This window comes from Carettochelys insculpta, chromosome 2 (assembly GCF_033958435.1).
Source record: "Carettochelys insculpta isolate YL-2023 chromosome 2, ASM3395843v1, whole genome shotgun sequence".
Lineage (NCBI taxonomy): Eukaryota > Metazoa > Chordata > Testudines > Carettochelyidae > Carettochelys > Carettochelys insculpta.
The window spans coordinates 6,095,167-6,113,396 of NC_134138.1; the positions used below are offsets into that span (position 1 = coordinate 6,095,167).

The following is an 18,230-nucleotide window of genomic DNA, read 5'->3' on the forward strand; positions in this document are numbered from 1 at the left end:
CCTCCTGGGGGCCTGAGCCATCTCACCTGGGCACCTCCCCGCCAGCCAAGTGCTGGGGCCACGCTGCTCAGGTCTGCCAGACACTGGAGCAATGGCATGGCGGCCAGCACCCCCCAACCTGTTTTACCAGGCTGCCTGCTCCCGAGACCCTCCCCGCTTCCCGTCCTCCTGGGGTGGAGGTGGCTGGGGACATATTAACACCACCCCCTCAGCTTGTTGTCCTCCCTGGTCACCGCTGCAGGCTGAGGCTGCACCCTTTGGCCAACTCCCCACCCCGTCCCTGACCAATGGACTTTCTAAACAGAGGGGCACTGGGCAGGCAGAAGAGCCAATGGGGACCAGGAAAGTCACAGGGTGGGGGCGGGGGGCAGGAGTCCTTGTCCCACATGAGCCGGGCTCCCGGAAGGTAGATGGCGGGAGGAACTCACCCAGCTCGAGAGGCTGCTCACCCGCCGGACTCCGCAGGTGGTCTGGGCACGTGGGGCTGGCTTCAGGGAGGGGCTTTTCAAGGTCTGCTTGTCCCAGCGCACAGGCCCTTGTATGGCTGAGCCGCAAGGCCCTTCCCTTGGCGCCGGAACTGGGAAGCTAAGAGGGCCCCCACCTGAGCCAGGCTTCTGGGGCACCTGCGAGCAACAGGGGACCAGGGAGGACTCAGGTCCCAGCAGCATCCCCTGGCCCAGGACACCCCAGCACTACAAAGAGCCACAAGGCTTTGCCCAGCCCCCATGGCTTGGAAGTGCAGGGGGCCATGCCAGGCGCACCAACCCCCTGGGAACACCAGCTGGCCGTTGTGGCTGGGTGGGCAGGGGTGCGCACGTTGGCTCACGCTGCCAGGTTGTTTTCTGTAGGTCCTGCAACTATGGCACTTTCCACTCCCGCCAACAGCGATGGAATTTTATTTCCTTTTTTAAAAACCACCCCCTGGCCCCTTTCAGCGCTGGGAGATGCTTCCCTCCCTTGTCCATACTGGCAATGGCCAGGGGAGCTGGGGGCTTCACAGTGTCTCTAGCCAGGCGGCAGTGGCCAGGAGCTGGGGGGTCGCCCTGCAGTGTTGCTGTCTGGCTGGGCAGACAGCCTGTCCGACCCCTGCCCCTTGGGCACCAACCGTGCCCGGTGCTGGTGATGTCCAGGCAGCCTTCAGCCCGGCTCCCCCCACCCACCCTAAGTCACAGCTATCGCAGTTACAGGGACACAGGAGACTGGTCAGGGTCACAGCCGTACTGGAGTCGGGGGAGGATCCTGCCCCATTGCCCCGCCCTCACACCTGCCTCAACAGTGGATCTCATAGGCGATTTGCGGCTGAAAGGCCAGTCCCTGATTGACGAACAGTTCGTTGGCCTCCCGCTCGCCCTCCTCCTCCCCCTCCAGGGTCTGCGTGGCCTGGTCCTGCAGCGACTCCGGCAGGCCCGGGAAGGCCCCGGCCAGCCCCTCGGGGTCCTTGTAGGTGGCGAAGAGCGGCTTGGTGCGGTCGATGACGAACATGGCGTGGCCCCGCTCGTCACGGTACTCCTCCAGCTGGGCGAAGGTGGTGGGCCCGTCCGAGTAGTCGTTGACGTAGAGGACGTTCTCGTCCTTCTGGGCCTTTTTCCGCTTGCTGTGCTTCTGGCAGATCATGGCGAGCAGCAGCAGGGCCACCAGGGCCAGCAGCGAGATGCCCACGGCGATGGCCGTCTGCGTGGCCATGCTCAGGGCCTGGAAGTCCATGCTCTCCATGTCGTAGAGGGGCTCCTGGCTGACGTCCCCAGCGGCCGGGTAAGCCCGTGGCGGCGGCGGCGGGGGCGGCGGCTGGGAGAGGTTGACCGTGAGGTGGAAGAGCACGCGGGCTGCGCCGCCCGGATTGGAGGCCTCGCATTCGTACTTCCCGGCGTGGGCCACCGTGATATTGGTGAGGAAAAGCATCCCGCTCCCCGTGTCCGCGTCGAAGCGCTCCTCACTGCGGGGCCCGCCCGGCACCGCCGGCCTGCCCAGCGGCTTGGCACTGCCTGTGCCAGGCCCCGCCCGCCCGTGGGCCACCTTCCGCCAGCTCACCAGTGGCTGCGGGTAGCCGGAGGCCTGGCACAAGACCCGCAGGTCGTCCCCCAGACGAGCTGTCACCCCCAGCGGCTCCACCTGCACCACGGGCGGGATGCAGATCAGGCTGTTCCCCGAGACGTCCATCAGGCTCTGGTGGGCCAGGCGGGGAGGCTCTGAGCACACGATCTTCTTGTCCAGCGAGCTGAGGAGACGCTGCCCTTCCTCCTTTATCCAGGCGGCCAGCCAGTGCAGGGCACAGTCGCAGCGCCAGGGGTTTGCTGCCGAGAGAAGCCGGGTCAGCGGGGACCATCACACGCCCTCCCCCCGAGCCAGGCAAGGGCCAGTTGCAGGAGAGAAGCACCACACAGCTCAGACAAAACGCTCTGGAGCGTGGGTGAAGGGAGCTGGGCCGGGGGAACGGGCTGGAATCCAAGCAAAGGAGGAAGCTGGGGGAGTTTCCCTGCCCAGGGGGCTCATGGACTGAGCACAGACCCGGGGTGCCGGCTCTCCCCCAGGTGCAGGCTGGTTCTGTCAGGCTCCTCCAGCTCCACACCCCAGGGCTTGGGCCTGCTGCACTCCCAGAGGCACTCAGAGGCTCACTCAAGGGCCACAGGGTGTGTGCGCAAAGCTGGGAACCAAACCCAGGGCTCTCGACTCCCTGCCCTGGGGACTAGCTGCTGGATCCGCTGCCTCTCAGGGACGCCTGCGAGCAGGAGTGAGGCCGAACGACACCATCCCTGGGGGAGTATCCTTGGGGGACAGCCCTCACCTGCCCGTCAGCTCCCTCTACCCCTGGGCAGCTAGTTCCCCAGGCCTGCAGCCTGAGCCAGCGGCAGGAGGGAGAGGCCCCTCCCAGCAGCCTATGGTCCCATGACCTGCCCAGAGCCTGGACTCTCCTGGGCCCCAGGTGGGAGGGCACCAGCCAGGGCCCAGGATCTGCTCCCAGGCTAGTCCTGGGCTTTCCAGAGGGAGCTCTCGGACCTGCAGAGCCGCGAGAGCAGGGAGTCCCCTCCGCCCGACCTGCAGATGGTGCCGCAGCAGCTGGGAGCCTGGCCCAGGTGAGGCGGTGTTACCTGTCAGCCGCAGCACCTGCAGGCTGACGAGGGGGCGCAGGGCGGTGCGGCTGATGGTGCGCAGGTTGTTCTTGCTGAGGTCGAGCAGGGCGAGAGAGGAGAGCCCCACCAGCGCCCGCTCCTCCAGGATCTCGATGCTGTTCTCCTGCAGGTGCAGCTCCTGCAGCCTCTGCAACAGGCAGCGAGAGGCAGGGCCGTTACGCTGGCTGCTCCCTCGGCCCCGGGAGAGCCCTGGCCGAGCCGACCCGCCTGCGCACGTGAAACACGCCTGCCCCCAAACACGCACATCACGTACACAGAGGCTGACACACGCCTGGCGTTCCCCAGCGTGGTGCCCCATGGCTCAGAGACACTTTCCCCCCCAGTGTCGCGTGCTGCGTCCCTCACCTGCCGAGCCCCAAGAGACCCCCAGTCTTGCCAGGCAGGTGCCAGGGACCCTGGAGAATTCAGTTACAGGCCAGCTCTTTCCACGCCCCGGGAGCTGTTGAAGCTGCTGGGAGGTGGGGGGACGTTTCCCCTCCATGCACACCCCACGTGGGCCCTTCTCGACAGCACAGCTCCGGACGCCAACCCCACTCCATCACAGCCCTGCTCTGGCACTGCACAGAGCCCCCAGTGCGGCACTGGCAGGCCAGGACTCCTGTGCTGGCTCCTCCTCCCCTGAGCAGAGCAGCCGCCTCCCCTGCCAGCGCCGGGCCCCCAGGCAGCCCCTCTCACCTGCAGGTCGCAGAAGGTGGAGTCCAGCAGCTTGGTGATCTGGTTGCCGGCCAGGTAGAGGACCCGCAGGTGCTCCAGGCCCTTGAAGATGCTGCTGTTGAGCAGGTGGATGCGGTTGCCATTGAGGGCCAGCTCCAGCAGGTGCTGCTGGCTGCGGAAGGCCCCGGCCTCCAGGGCCGAGATGGAGTTGTTCTGCATGTAGAGGTACTGCAGGCCCCACAGCGCCGCCAGGTCCTGCTGGTGGATCTGCGTGATGCCGTTATCCTGCAGGAAGACGGTCTGCAGAGGGGACAGAGGGTGAGAACAACCCCCCGGCTCCACCCACTGGGCCGCGCTGCCTTCCCCAGCACCTTGGTGGGAACGTCTCCGGGCTCCCCCATCTCTAGCGCATCAAACACAGGCCGCTGTCATCAATGTGACGGCGGCACAGCCACGAGGGCGGGGAGACGCTGGCTGCCACGGCCCAGCGTTGTCTCCCCGCTCCCCCCATCCATCCACTCGGGGTCTCTTGCCCCCTAACGGGGGTCAGTAACCTCTAGCTCCCCCCGTCAGGGCGATCGGCTGGCAGGCTGCCGGCCCTCGTGCCAATGTTGGCTTCCTGCAGGTCGAGCCCCCGCACCACCGCCGGTGCCGACGGGAGCTGCGGAAAGCAGAGCCGGCTGCAGGGATCTGCTGCTGCTTCCGTCGGTCAGGATGGGCAAAGCCCAGCCACCGAGAGACGCAGGGGCTGTTGCTGCGGACAGTGAGGTCTGCAAAACGCCTGGCGCCCGCCTGCGGATTGCCCCAAGGGACTGAGAGCCCCACGTCGCTGAGCCCGTCCTACACTTAGCACGGAAGGTCTGCGGTGCAGGGACGGCCTTCAGTCTGCCCGTACAGCGCCTGGCGCAACAGGGGCGGGGCCAGAACTCGAACTCCTGGGCACAACCTTAATAACGAGCACCTAGATTCCATCCCTGCCCTCGGGCTGGGCCCACACCGTGCCTCAGCTTCCCTCTCTGTAGGGGATAACGACCCTCCCCCAGACCCCAGGGTGCCTGTTGGATGGAGGCTGGCCCGGTGGGGAGGTGGCCGTACCTGGGTGGAGGGGGGGATGCTGGCTGGGATCTCCTTGAGGCCGAGGGAGCCGCACTCCACGGTCATGCTGTAGCAGCGGCAGGTGGTGGGGCAGCTGTGGGTCCTGAGCGCCAGCAGGCCCAGGAGGAGGAGGGGCGAGGCAAACGGGGCCATCTTAGAGCAGCTGCCAAAGAGAGAGCGCAGGGCGTCGGCGCGGCCAGCAATGGGATGGAGATCCCCCCAGCAAACCCAGCAGGGCTGGGGCTGGAACTGGGCCCCTGGCCCCGAGCACAGACTGCCCCCTGGGCGAGCTCGAGCAGCGGTTTGAGCGCTGGCCGGCTACGCCCGGAGCTGTGAGCTCAGCCCTGGAGAGGGCCATGGAGGGAGCTGGGCAAACAGCTTTACAGAAGCCCTGGCCGGGATGGCGACAAGTCCTGCTGCGAGGGCAGGGTCCCTTCCAGCTCCATGAGACAGGGATCCCCATAGAGCTCCCTCCACCCAGCCTGGCCGTAGGGCCCTGCCCCAGCTGGCAGGTCCAGCCAGGCCAGGGCAGCCCTCAGGTGAGTCCCACCTGTCTGCTCCAGACCAGCGAGGGGACCCCAGAGTCCTTTATCTTCTTCCCCCGTCAGACTCGGCCACCCACAGCCCTGCCCTGGGCACCCCCTCAGCCGGAGCCCTGTGCTGCCCCAAAGCTGGCCCAGCAGGAGCCTTCCTTTCCCCACGCTTGGGGCCACATCTTTGCCCCACTGGGGGCCACGGGGTGAGGGGCCAAGCGGCTGGATACCACCTGCCCGGTCACAAGGTGCCAGGGCCCTGGGAGATGCCCAGGCAGCGAGATCTCTCCGGCTGCAGCATGTTTCCCCCAGCCCCATGGCCCCAGGCTTAGGCCCAGCCCACCCAGGGACACTGGCACACTCACCTCGGCCCAGGCCCCTGTACCACCGGCCCCACCCGGGCAGACATCCCAAGCAGAGCCCCTAACGCCAGCGGCCCCCAGGAGTGTGTGGCTCAGCAGGCCTGCCCTACTCCCCAGCACCCCAACAGGCCTCAGGCGTGGCTCAGTGTCGACAGGCGCCAGGCTGGCCCCAGACACCAGGGAAAGGGGGTGCCCTGGCCCAGCCTGGCCCGGCCCCCCGCTTCTTTGCCAAAATTCCCCTCCTGATGCCACCCCGGCCGACGGGAGGACATGTCCCCAGACAGACCCCAGCCCACCCAGCAGCCATCAGCTGGTGAGGACTTTCTGGGCACTGGATCCTGTGACCAGGAGGGTACTAACCTGACCCAGGCTGCCCTCTTTCCCGACACACAGCCCCCTGGGAGCCAGGGTCAACCCCCAACTCTGCCACAGACTCCCTGCATGACCACGGGAAAGTCACTTACTCTGGGAGCCCGCTCCGCCCGGATAGGACGAATCCAGGCTGGGAAGAGCCAGGGGGCCACAGAGGTGCCTAGAAGTCCGGATTTAGGGTACCCACTGGCTTCCTGGGCCCATCACAGAGCGCACAAAGGAGAGAGGCCCCTGCCTGTGCCACAGACACCCACCCTCTGGGCAGGCCCAGCGGAAATGCCACCTGCGCCCATAGGAATGCCCTTGATGTCCAGCCTGCTGAGAGTTCGGTTCCTGCTGTCGCTGTTTGCCATGGCTTGTTCCCAGGACTTGCAAGCCCTGTAATTGGGCCACTGGCAGCAGTGGCTGGGCCACGGACGGTCAAGCAGAGAACCCCTTCACCCCCATTGCGGCTCAGCCCTGTCCCCAGCCCGACCCCCAGGCCCCAGCGGGCCAGGGAGAGGCTCCCCTCAGACAACAGAGCCCAGGGGCTTCAGCCCAGACACAGCACTGGGCAGGGCAGGACAGCTCCTGCCTCGCTGCATGTCGGGGTTGGTCCCAGCGCCCCCACTCCAGCCTGGCTGCTCCGATACCCCAGCCGTTCTCGGGCTAGGGTCCGGCACAGCAGGACAGAGCCACCGGTACTTTGCCAGGCCCAGCCCGATGCTCTGGCGCCGCAGGCAACGAGACCCAACCCAGGAGCTGAAATCCACAGGCTGAGGAGTTGCTCGAGGCTATTAAGTGCTCGTTCTCCACACCCCGCCGCTTGCTCCCTGCTAATCAGAGCAACGCCTGACCCGGGGAAGCGAATCCAGCCTGCCGGGAGCCCCAGCAAACGCTGTCTGCACCCTGCAAGCCCCGGGCTCAGTGCTGGGGGGGTCCCAGCCCCATTGCACAGACCCCAGGAAGGCCAGGCCAGCCCCTCTGCCCTGCCAGTGCCCCACAGCTCCCTCCGGCTTCTCTCTGGCGGCGCCCAGGACTGAGCGGGGCAGGCTGGCAGAGGCTGCCAATAAATCAGTGCAATGTCCCTGGTGCAGTGGGAGGCCAGCGGACTACAATTCCCAGCATGCACTGCAAATAACCCACAGCGTCCCAGCAAACTGCCCTTCCCGTACCAAAGGCCCAGGCAGTGCCAGCTGCTCCCTGCGATGTCATTTAAAGGGCAGTCAGCAGCGGCGGGCAGGGGATTAAATACGGAGCTATGCCTATCTCACAGAGCTGGAAGGGACCTTGGGAGGTCACTGAGTCCAGTCCCCTGGCCTCACGGCAGGGCGAAGCACCACCCCGGACAGGTTTCTCTCAAACCAGCTTGCCCAGAGCCCTACGTGGTCCCCTCAAAGACGGAACTCTGTATTTGTCCTCTGGGAGATGCTCGTGTCTTTGAAGAAGCCAAAGCAATGACAAGACCACGGGCGTTTTTGAGAGCAACCCCCCCGGCTCCACCCACTGGGCCGCGCTGCCTTCCCCAGCACCTTGGCGGGAACCTCTCAGGGCTCCCCCGTCTCTAGCGCATCAAACACAGGCCGCTGTCGTCAATCTGACAGCGGCAGGGCCACGAGGGCGGGGAGACGCTGGCTGCCACGGCCCAGCGTTGTCTCCCTGCTCCCATCATCCACCCCCCTGGGGTCTCGAACGCCCTAACCACTAAGCCACCCTGCCCCACCCTCGGGTGTCTGCCCGGCAGCAGGGCACCTTGATCCAGAGCTCACGTTCGTTCCAGCACTTCCTTAACTGCCCCCCAGGCCCCACAAAGAGCAAACGTGCAGGGCTCGATCCAAGCGTCACCCAGAGCCCGGGGCTGACGAGCGGGCAGCCGTCCACCTGCTGCCAAGGGGGGCTGAAATCTCGCTCGTTTCAGGCTGCTTTAGCCCCTCGGCCGGGGTAGCCGCCTGTGAGGTCCTGCTGCTGCGCTGGGGGCATCGGTCCGACCCAGAGAGGGTGGGGAGGGGGCGAGGTTCCTCTGAAGGGGCCCATGCAGCTGCACTGCTGGGGGGCGACGGATGCACCCCAGGCACCGAGCAGGGACTGGAGCCGGACAGCAGAGCTCATACAAGGGGGTGGAGTTCTGGGATGTTAATCCCCCTGCTCAGAGGAGAGGTAACGCGCCAGCTGCCCCCCACTGCTACCCCAGGGAGACAGGGCCAGGAACCAGGAGATGCAGCACAGACCCTGCCCCATCCCTCTCTAGCTCAGATCCCGTCTCTTCCTCCAGACCCCGCTCCACAGGGAGCCCTCACCGGTCCCACTCCACTGCCCCGGCTGCTGAGCGGAGGTGCCCTCACCTGCTTCTCCCCGGCTCTGCCAGCCCACACCTGTGGGATCTCACTGTGGCGCTGGCCAATCCAGTATGGCCCCTTATGGGATGTGTCCTCCTGCACCCCGCCTGGCACAACGCGAGCACCGCCCAGGAGCTGATGGGCCCGGCCTGCCTGGCTCAGCACTGCCCAAGCCATGGGGCAGAGAGGCCCAGGGCTGCTCACCCCATCAGACCGGTCAGAGCGCACAGGCTGAGTCTGCGAGCGAGGAGGAGCAACCAGAAGGGACCCAGCCCCAGCGGCTGGGGGGCAGTCAGAGGTGCCAAGGGGCTGTAGGAGGAAGGCAGCCGGGCAATGGAGCAAAGGGAAAGTGGAGGTGAAATAATGAGGAAGAAATTAACCAGGAGACGTCCTGGGCTGTGCGATAATCTCCCCCTGCCTTGGGCGACACCTGGCTAGAGGGGACAGATGGCAGGGACCAACCCTGCGCCGGCTCCCAGGGAGCACACCTGGGTTGGGGCCCGCAATGGCTTTGCCATGACCCTCAGCCAGCCTCTGCCACAGACTTCCTGGGTGACCTTGGGTGCATCACTCCTGCGCTCTGCCACTGCTGCCCCCGTGCGACCGGGGGAGGAGGACCCTGCCTTTGGTCTCTGAGCTCTCCAGGGAAGGGGCTGTCTCGCTGCCCAGTCCCAAGGAGCCCAGCCTGGCCCGAGTCAAATAAAATAAGCAGTAGCCCAGCTGGAGGCCTGCTCCTCCCTTACCTGGGCAGCTGCCGGAGAGGCTGCCTCCATCACCGACACACAGCGACCTAGGAAGGGTAAAATCACAGCAGCTGAGGGGGGACCCCTAAAAGAACAGCCAGGGCCCGACGGGACTCAGCCCGTCCACGGTGAACACGCCTGGAGCTCAAAGCTCACCCCAGGGGGACACCTGAGTTCCAAGCCCCCGGGAAACAGAGCCGACAACCCGCTTGGCCCCGAACACTGGCCGCTCACAGCCGCTGCTGAGACCCCAGCAGACGAGTCACCGGCAGAGCAGCCGCCCGCCTAGCAGGCGCTCAGCTCCGGCAGAACCGGGCCCGGGGGCAGGCAGGCACCGACGGCAGCAGAGCACCCTGGCAGGCAGCGAGGGGGCGGAGATCAGCCCCAGACGCCATCTGCTCCTGTGTCCGTGGGAGAGACGCGCCCGCAGGACCAGGAATCAGAAACAAGGGCCCACAGGCAGCGCCGGGGACGGACCGTGCCCGGCTCCAGGGATCTCGGCCTCTGGCTGCCTACAGGGCTGGGACTCTGGCTGCTAGTCCTGCGGCCGGGGCGGCACCAGGCCGGCGTTGTCTCCCCCGACAGAGCGGGAAGTAGCTTAGGTGCCAAAAAGACCCTCCCACCAGCCGGGACGTGGCAGCGGGAGGGCAGTTGATGGCATGACACGGGGCGGTGGGGGGTCACTGATGGCATGGTGCCTGGGGGTGGGGGGTCAATGGCACAGCACTTGGATGGGTGGGAGACTATGGATGGGCGGACTTAGAGCGCCGAGTGATTCCAAAGCTGCTTACAGGCCGGGGATTTGGCGCTCAGGCTTCCCGGGCGAGGGATTAGGTAGTGGGGGGTGGCCACCAGCACCTGGGGGCTGGCAGAGCCTGTCGGGCTGCAACCAGACTGAGCCCTCCCCTGTCAGCAGGCCTGTGTGTTCAGCGGCTGCGCACAGGGCAGGAGGCACATGGATGAGGGGCAGGAGCAGCGGGGGCCCTGCCTTAGTGACTGGCGGTTGCCCCCCCCCCTCGCCCAAAGGCACAGGACTCGCACGCACTCCCCGCTGAACTGAGGAGGGGGCAGCCCTGTGGGCAGCCTCAGGGCTCTCGATCCCCTGGGAAGGGAGAACAGAGACAAAGCAAAGGGATGTGACCAGGGTCACACAGAAAATCAGTGGCAGGATCGGGAAGCGAATCCAGGAGTCCTGGCACCCAGACTCTCCCCTCCAACACTAACCCACTAAACCCCATCTCTTCCCAGCGCCTGGGACAGAACCCAGGAGTCCTGCCCCTCAGTCCCCACCCCCCAGAGCCTGAGGCAGAACTGGCCCCCCGCCTCCCCACCCCCTGCTCTAACCCCATTCCACTCCCAAAGCAGGACTAGGAACTCGGGCCCCAGCCGCCTGCCCTGGGCTTCATTCACTAGGCAGCGCTGCCTCTCACACATGCTCCCTCCCCCCCCTCCCCTCCCCTCGCACCCCTTTCCCACAGCTGGCAACCACTGGGCGGCCACGATCCAGAGCCAAATGCCCCTGCCGGCGGAGGGCACAGCTGGTTTGCACCTAGCCAGGAACCGCGGCTGCTCACTCCAGAGCCTTGCAGGGAGAGATGCTTTTCACGCGCCCGGCTCTGAACCTGCCACACTCTTCCCATTAGCCCGATCCAGCCAGCCGAGCCCAAACACATCCAACAGGCTGCCGAGCTCCTCCTGGCTCTGAACGCGGGCAGGGAGGGAACCTTTGGCACCGCCGGGGGCATGTCACCCCACCTGGCTACTGCCCCCCTTGCTGGGGGCATGTCAACCTCGCACCCAGCGATGTCACTGGAGTTAGGGTTGTTTGGGGAAACCGAGGTATGGGAAGGAGAAGGGACTCGCATCCCAGCCCGTCCATGGCGGAGCTGGGAAGGGAACAAAGGAGTCCTGTGCTTTAACGGCTAAGCTATGCCGCCTCCTTTGCCCATGTGGCTAACAGGACCCGTAAGACAAAGGCTGGATCAGTGATCAGAGACCTGGCCTCGAGTCCCTGCTCTATCCTCCTCTGTGCAAATCACGCAGCGCCTCAGTTCCCCATCCTTGCAATGGGCATCATGGCCCCAACGGGCATCCCAGGGGCTGGGAGGGTAACGGGTCACAGGCCCGGTGATGCTCAGACCTTGGGGGTCCTGACTCCCAGCTCCCACCTGCTCTAACCACTGAAGCAGACTACCCCACTCATTCCAAAACCCCCTTGTGCCAGCACTGACGCTCTGGGAGCAACAGCAACACAGACCTGCCATTCTCCCAGCCCATACACAAGCTGCCCATCCCCTGGGAGGAGGGGAACCGATACCAGCTGCCCCCTTGTCTCCAGGTACATCACCGCCCCCCCGCCCACAACTCCGGCTCCAGCAGGTCACGAGACTGGCTCCAACGCCAGGAAATTGGAGACACTTGTAAGAAGCAGGGGCCCGTCATTCCCCTGCTGGTTTGAGCTTCTGGGGCCACGTCAGGGGCTTTTCACAAGGGCCAGGAGATTTTAAAACACCCCAGAGCTCAACCAGTCTCCCCGACACACCTGCTTGCAGCAACCGGGGCTGGCAGAAAACCCCCTAATCACAAGAGCTGCAGTGTCTCTCTCTCCATCTGTCCAGCCTGGCATGTGTGCATGGGGCTGTGCGTGCTGGAGCGTGGGCATTTGCTGGAGCATAAGTGTGCATGCGCACACTCCCCAGAGCCGGCCCACGTGCCCCTTGTGCCAGAGCAGAGGCGACATCTGCTTTCACAGCTCAGCGCCGGGCGGGGCTGCCGGCTGCAGAGCCTGGCTCCACAGCACAGTTCCGGTGCTGGCAAAAAGCAGGCAGCTTGTTTGGTGCCGGGGAGCAGGCAGAGGGTCCCAGAGCTTCTCATCTCGGGCACCGACGGCTCGCTGGCTTTGCGCGCCAGGCCGTGCGACCTCACAGCAGCTCACTCACGAGTGCAGCAGCCTCAGCTCAGTCCATGGACCAAGTTCAGCTATTTAGCCCTCTCGGCTGGAGCACCGCTGGGGGCTTCACAGCATCTGTCCCTGGGTGCGTTTGCTGCGGACCGGCACAGCCAGGCACCCCCACCAGTGCTGGAAGAGGACGCTGACCGAGAGGCTGCTGGTGATGGCACAGCCCTGAGATCTCGGGTTCTAACCAGCCCGCCGGCACTGAGGATGCCTGGCCCAGGGGGAGCGCTTCCGGAGGCTGGGGCTGATGCTCAGCCTGGGGGCTACTCCCAGGATGGATGGAGGGTCTTTATTTCTGCTCCCCAAGGTGGGCTGAACACCAGCTGCCTGGGCAGGGCCTGCACCCCACCCACCCCCAGTCCTACGCTACTGTTAACAACCCGTCTGGGGCCTTACACACGCCGCCAAGGGCAAGGCCTGAGCTGGGGCCCAGAGGGAGTCTGGGGTGTTGGGCACCTGCCAGGTCACCACACATGTGATGTCCGACGAAGGACCCAACACTTCCATGGGAGGCCCCCATAGTACCCTACAAGGGACAGACAGAGCCCTTCACCCACCACTGACATGCAGCCCCTTCTGGGGTGGAACGCCGTGGCCATGCGATGGGTGCCCAGCTGTCCTACAGAGCGGGGGCACAGGAAGCCAAGGGAACCCCCCCAGCCAATCACACCCTCAGGGGAACCGCAGAGCTATCAGAATTGGAGTGTGGTTGGCACACCAGGTCCACACTGACGTCTGCAGCTGGGGGCCAGCAGGACAGCCAGAGCCAGGAGCAGCAGAGTTCTCCTACCAGCACTGGCCCGACTGACTCTGCAGTGCCAGGTGCAGCCGGCCACCCACTCCGTGCCTCAGTTTCCCCATTTGCGAAACGGGATAATGAAACTTTCTGATCCTACTGCTAGTCTCCAGGGGGCTCCCTGTCCTCTCCCACGGGACCTTCCAGCCTGTGCTCAGAACACGTGCCCACTTTCTGTGTGAGCTCCTCTCTGCAGGATGGCACATGCCTCAGCTTCGCCGACAGTCTCTCCGGGCTTCCCCCTCGGAGCTGGCAGCTGCTCTCTGTGGCTTTGCCCGCGAGCTGCTCCAGGCAGGAGGCGTTGGGTCAGTTCTCATGCTCTTGCTTTGACCATGCAGAGGCCGTCACACCCAAACAGTTGATTGGAGACAAACACAACCCTGGGTTTCAGAGCAGTGGGGCGTGTGGGGGCCTTTAGCTACTCCAATCCTAGCCCAAGATATGAAAACCCAAGGGTAGCTCTACCCGCTCTCACACAGCTGCAGCTGCCCCGCACAGAGCCGAGGCATCAGACGCAGCAATGCCAGTAAGAAAACCGGTGCAACACTAGAACAGAAGCTGGTGGGACAAACCCTTCTGCTCCTGGGGAACGTGACATCTACAGGGAAGCGCAGAGTGAAAGCCAGGACAGAACCAGAACTGCCAGCTCCGAAAGCCCAGGCCTTTCCCTGGGCTACTGAAAATCCCCATTAGCTGGTAACAGTACAGGGCCTGTGACACCCAGCTGAACAGCTCCGACTCAGTACCCTAGGGGGCAGTGCTGATCACCCACACCTGGTCCCATCCAGACAGTGCCATCCTGAACTGGCTACAGGGAAGCGACTTATGGGCAGGCCCTTGGCACACGCAGGCAGGGAGTCAGCCCTCCAGGGGGGCGTGAAACACAGGCACTTGGTCAGGACAGATGGAGGGAGATCAGCCGGCTACAAAATCTCAACCCCTGCCAAAATAGCAGCTGCCCAGCCCGGTGACCCCGCAGCCCTGACTCAGCAGGGGCAGCTGCACGGCAGCCATCTGCACCGGGGCGCAGGGAACGGGGATGGGGAACCAAGCCCTGCTCAGCTAGCTCCGACCTACTCCTAGAGCGCCAGCGGCGGGGGGCCGGATCGTCAAGGGCTCACGGCCCACCCTGCTCCATCTGCCTGAGCCTCTCCGGCCATCCAGCCCTGCCCGGTGTCCGGGTCTCACCCCATCACAACCTGCGCTGGGCTGTCTCGGTGGAGGGGGCAGGGCGCAGGTGAACCACAGAGATGGGGTTGCAGTGCTGCGGCCTGACCTCCGAGGGGCCTGCCCCCAGGGCTGTCTCTGCAGCATCTTTCACCAGCAATATATTCGTGGGACACCCACCCCGCGGCTGATCCACACGCACCCTGTAATCGCCCGTAACGGGCAGCTCCCAGTTAAAGCCGCACTAGCTCCCCGTTCTTCCAACGCAGACCCTGCTGCTTCAGCCGAGGGGCTCCCCCGCCCCAGCTGGTAGCAGTACGGGGCTCATGACACAGCTCTGATTCCAATCCCGGAGAGCAGCAGTGCACGGACATATATGCAAGCAGCGCCGTGCTGCCCAGTAGGGAGAGCTCATCCCCGGGCTCTGGACCCACACGCCCACATCGCAGGGCACAGGGCACACGCCCGCGCCGCTGCCCCAGGGAGATGAATCAGGGCTGTGGGCAGGGAGGGGCGTGGAGGCGGAGGGAGAAATCGCCACCTGGCACCGGCGTGGCCAGGATCTCGCCAGGGCCCGGTGGAGGGGAGGAAGCCCAGACTGGAGCCCTGCTGGAGGCATCTTGCCCCCTCCCACAGGCCAGTGCAGCTCCAGGCTGGGGCCTGCCTGCTCCCCGCTGGCTTTTCCCATTCACCCCGAGCCTCCCTCCCCACCAACCTCCAGGGTCTGTCTACCCCCTTCCGCCCCAGCGTCAGCCCGGGGCCATCTCAGGACCAGCCCGGCCCTTCTTATCCCAACACCGCCTGCGTGCTGACCGCCTCTGCCCCGACTGCACAGGGCAGCACCGGGGGGGAGGGGTGAGCCCAGCCCCTCTTGGGGCAACTGTGACCAAAGGGGGGAGGGGCTGGCAGACCCCACGGGGACCTCCCCCTCCCCCAGGTGACCCCGGCCCCCTGCCTCCCCGAGCCCCTGGCAGCGCCCCTCCCCTGCGCTGACCCACAAGCTGCCGCTCAGGGTGGGAGGGGGAACCTGCCCCCCCCACAGGCGGGGGAGGGGGGGCAGGACTTGCCCCAGGCCGCAGAGCTGGCAAGGGAACCCAGGAGTCCTGGCTCGGGCCCAGCCCGCCGGACCCCCCTCCCTGCCCGGCTCCTGGGGGCTGCCCCCAGGTGACCTCAGCGGGGGGTCTCCCCCCCAGCCAGGGCCCCCCGCACGCCGCAGGGGGGTGGGGCTGGGGGGGTGGCCTGCCCCGGGGTCGGGGAGGTGGGGGGCTGCCTGGCCCGGACTGGCCCCGGCTCACCTGAGCGGCCGGGCTCCCCGCGCAGCGCGCCCCGTCCATCGCATCGGCCTCCCGGCGCCCGGCCCGGCTGCGGGGCCCGGCTCGGCTCGGCACGGCGGGATGCGGGCAGGTCCGGCCCGGCCCGGCTGCCGATTGGCGGCGCCGGCTGACATCAGCCCAGGCTCGGCCAACCGCGGGCCGCCGATGTGATGTCACGCTCCGGAGCCCCCCGGCCGGCGTGCGGGGCAGGCGGGGGTGCGCGGGCCAGCGTGGGTACACACACACACACACACACACACACACACGCTGACATACACACACGCACTGACACACTGACATACACACAGTGCGCACACTGATAGCACACACACTGACACAGCGCAGACACACTGATAGCACACACACACAGAGCACAGACACACTGATAGCGCGCACACACACTGACACACACAGCACATACACTGATAGCACACACTGACATACACACAGCACGCACGCACTGATAGCACGCACACACACTGACACACAGCGCAGACACACTGATAGCGCACACACACACTGACACACAGCGCAGACACACTGATAGCACACACACAGCACAGACACACTGCTAGCACACACACACACACAGCACAGACACACTGATAGCGCACACACACACTGGCACACACAGCACATACACTGATAGCACGCACGCACACACTGACATACACACAGCACGCACGCACGCACTGATAGCACACACACTGACATACACACAGCACAGACACACAGAGATAGCACAGATACACACACAAATAGCAATGTCACACAAACACTGATAGCACAGACATGCACACACTGCACACACACACACACAGACATAGCAGACATACACAAACACTGATAGCACAGACACAGACATGCACACACTGACACACACACAGACATACACACACTGATAGCACAGACACACATACAGACATACACACAGAAAGCACACACACTCTGATAGCAGACACAGATCTTACACACACATTTATAGCCCAGCCAGATACACACTGACACCACAGATGCACACACACACGAGTGGTACACACACACACTGGTAGCATACTTCCATAAATACACATATCATACACACACACTGATACCCCCCACACACATGAACTGTATAAACACACACTGGTAGCACGCTCCCACACATATACACACAGACTGTACACACACACACTGAGCACATAAACACAAATACACACACCGTCCATACACATACACTGATAGCACAGCCACACACCAGCATACATGGGTCATACACTCCACCACACACACAGGTTGCACACGCAGGCACTGATAGATGCACACATGAGTCATCCACACACCTACACTGATAGCACATACATGGGGTCTCACACACACACACACAGATTTCTGTCTAACAAGTCACACACAGACACAGTGCCATGCCAGGAGGCCCTGTCCCACTGTCTGTGCAGCCTAAGAACTTGGGGCTGGTTTCAGTTAGTAACAGCAGCTGTGATCTGGGGGCCTGTGGCTGGCGGTGGGGGGGGGGCAGGGGATCTCAGCCTCATGGTGCTGAGGAGAGTGCTAGGGGCAGCCCCTGGGGACTGGACTGGTAAGGGGCACACGGGCTGGCCAAGGGGGCAGACACCTGGGGGCAAAGGTGGGGCAGCTCTTGGAAAGGCTGAGGGCCTGAGAGGGGTGTAGTGAATAAGACAGAGGAGTGTTTGTGGGGGGCTGGGGAGGGGGCAATAGATCCCTGTCGCTAGGGAATCTGGCCGGCTTGCTGAGGGTGGGCGGGTGACTAGAGGGAAGATGGGAATTTATGGATGAACAGAATCAGAGGAGGTGGGAGCTGGCTAGAAATGTACCATGGGGAAGCCAGGTCAGGCCTGCGGGATCTGGTCTCCCCCATGGAAGCTGATCTTTCATGTGCTTTCACCCCATACTGCACCGATTCCATGGGGGAGCCCAGCATGTCTCTACCCGGGGTGCTGACCCAGGCTCCCGCTGAGCTGTGCGGCCGCGAGACAAGCGAGGGCTGGAGGACATCCTCTTTCCCCACCATGGCCCCACAGACCCTCCTGCACGCCAGAGCCCTCATCCCTGGCCCACATCTCAGAGCCTGCACCCCAGCCAGGGCCATCACCTGCCCCCACCCCGCTCCTCACCTTCTGCCTCAGCCGTGAGCCCCCTCCCACACTCTGAAACCCACGGCCCCAGCCAGGCACTGTCTGGAACTGATTGTTGCATGAGGCACTGCCATACTGGGAGAAATGAGAGGGAACACAGACCACAAGGGTGTTGTGGGGGTGTGTGTGTGTGGGGAGGGGGGCTGTCGCAAGGTTACTTTAGGGGAGTTGCGTATCCCCCGCCCCTCACATCTGTGCTGTTTTCAGAGCTGGGCAGCCAGCGTGCAGTGGCAGCTGACCCAATGCCCAGCTCTGCCAGCAGCAGCACTGCAGTAAGGGCAGCGGCTCCTTTCGGGCTGGGACCCCAGCAGTTACCCCTGCTCAGCTTCACATGGCAAGACCTGACAGTTCAAGTTCCTATTTTTAAAAAGCTGTGCCTGTGCCACTGACCTAAGTGGCCTGTGACTTTGGGGTGTGGACAAGTGCTGGGCAGGCGGGCGACCAGCCAGCAAAGGTTCGGAGGCAGGAATGTGTCCTTATGTGCAGCCAAAAACAAAACACACACACCCCCCCGCCCACGCGTCACTAAGTCACTTTACCAACCAGTGCGTTTGCAGGAGAGGGCCCAGTACTCTGCTGGCCTCTGAACTCCCTGCTCTGAGCAGCGTCTGGCTGCCACCACATGGCCCAGGGCCTGAGCGTG

General features: G+C 64.5%; 1 protein-coding gene across 3 annotated transcripts; it reads right to left on the reverse strand.

Moving 5' to 3' along the window:
* Positions 1-879: 879 nt before the first annotated feature.
* LRRC24 (leucine rich repeat containing 24) lies at positions 880-15,530 on the reverse strand. 3 transcript variants are annotated; one of them, XM_074986531.1, is made up of 6 exons: positions 15,417-15,527; positions 9,203-9,249; positions 4,878-5,040; positions 3,804-4,082; positions 3,087-3,255; positions 880-2,291 (listed from the first exon to the last, which is right to left on the reverse strand). In XM_074986531.1, the coding sequence occupies exons 3-6, from the start codon at positions 5,028-5,030 to the stop codon at positions 1,270-1,272; spliced, it is 1,623 nt and encodes a 540-aa protein (XP_074842632.1). In that variant the 5' UTR covers positions 5,031-5,040; positions 9,203-9,249; positions 15,417-15,527; the 3' UTR covers positions 880-1,269. The 3 variants fall into 3 exon arrangements, with proteins under 3 accessions (XP_074842632.1, XP_074842631.1, XP_074842633.1); XM_074986530.1 differs by lacking the exon at positions 9,203-9,249 and having other exon boundaries at positions 15,417-15,530; XM_074986532.1 differs by lacking the exon at positions 15,417-15,527 and having other exon boundaries at positions 9,203-10,424.
* Between the last annotated feature and the right edge of the window lie 2,700 nt (positions 15,531-18,230).

What these genes read in the sequence shown, in the direction of transcription:
- LRRC24 (XM_074986530.1), bottom strand. Translation starts at nt 15,460, where the DNA reads ATGCGATGGACGGGGCGCGCTGCGCGGGGAGCCCGGCCGCTCAG. An exon ending in GCATCCCCCCCTCCACCCAG is followed by an intron (nt 4,083 to 4,877) that starts GTACGGCCACCT and finishes TCCCCTCTGCAG; the next exon opens with ACCGTCTTCCTGCAGGATAA. An exon ending in CCACCTTCTGCGACCTGCAG is followed by an intron (nt 3,256 to 3,803) that starts GTGAGAGGGGCT and finishes TGCCTGTTGCAG; the next exon opens with AGGCTGCAGGAGCTGCACCT.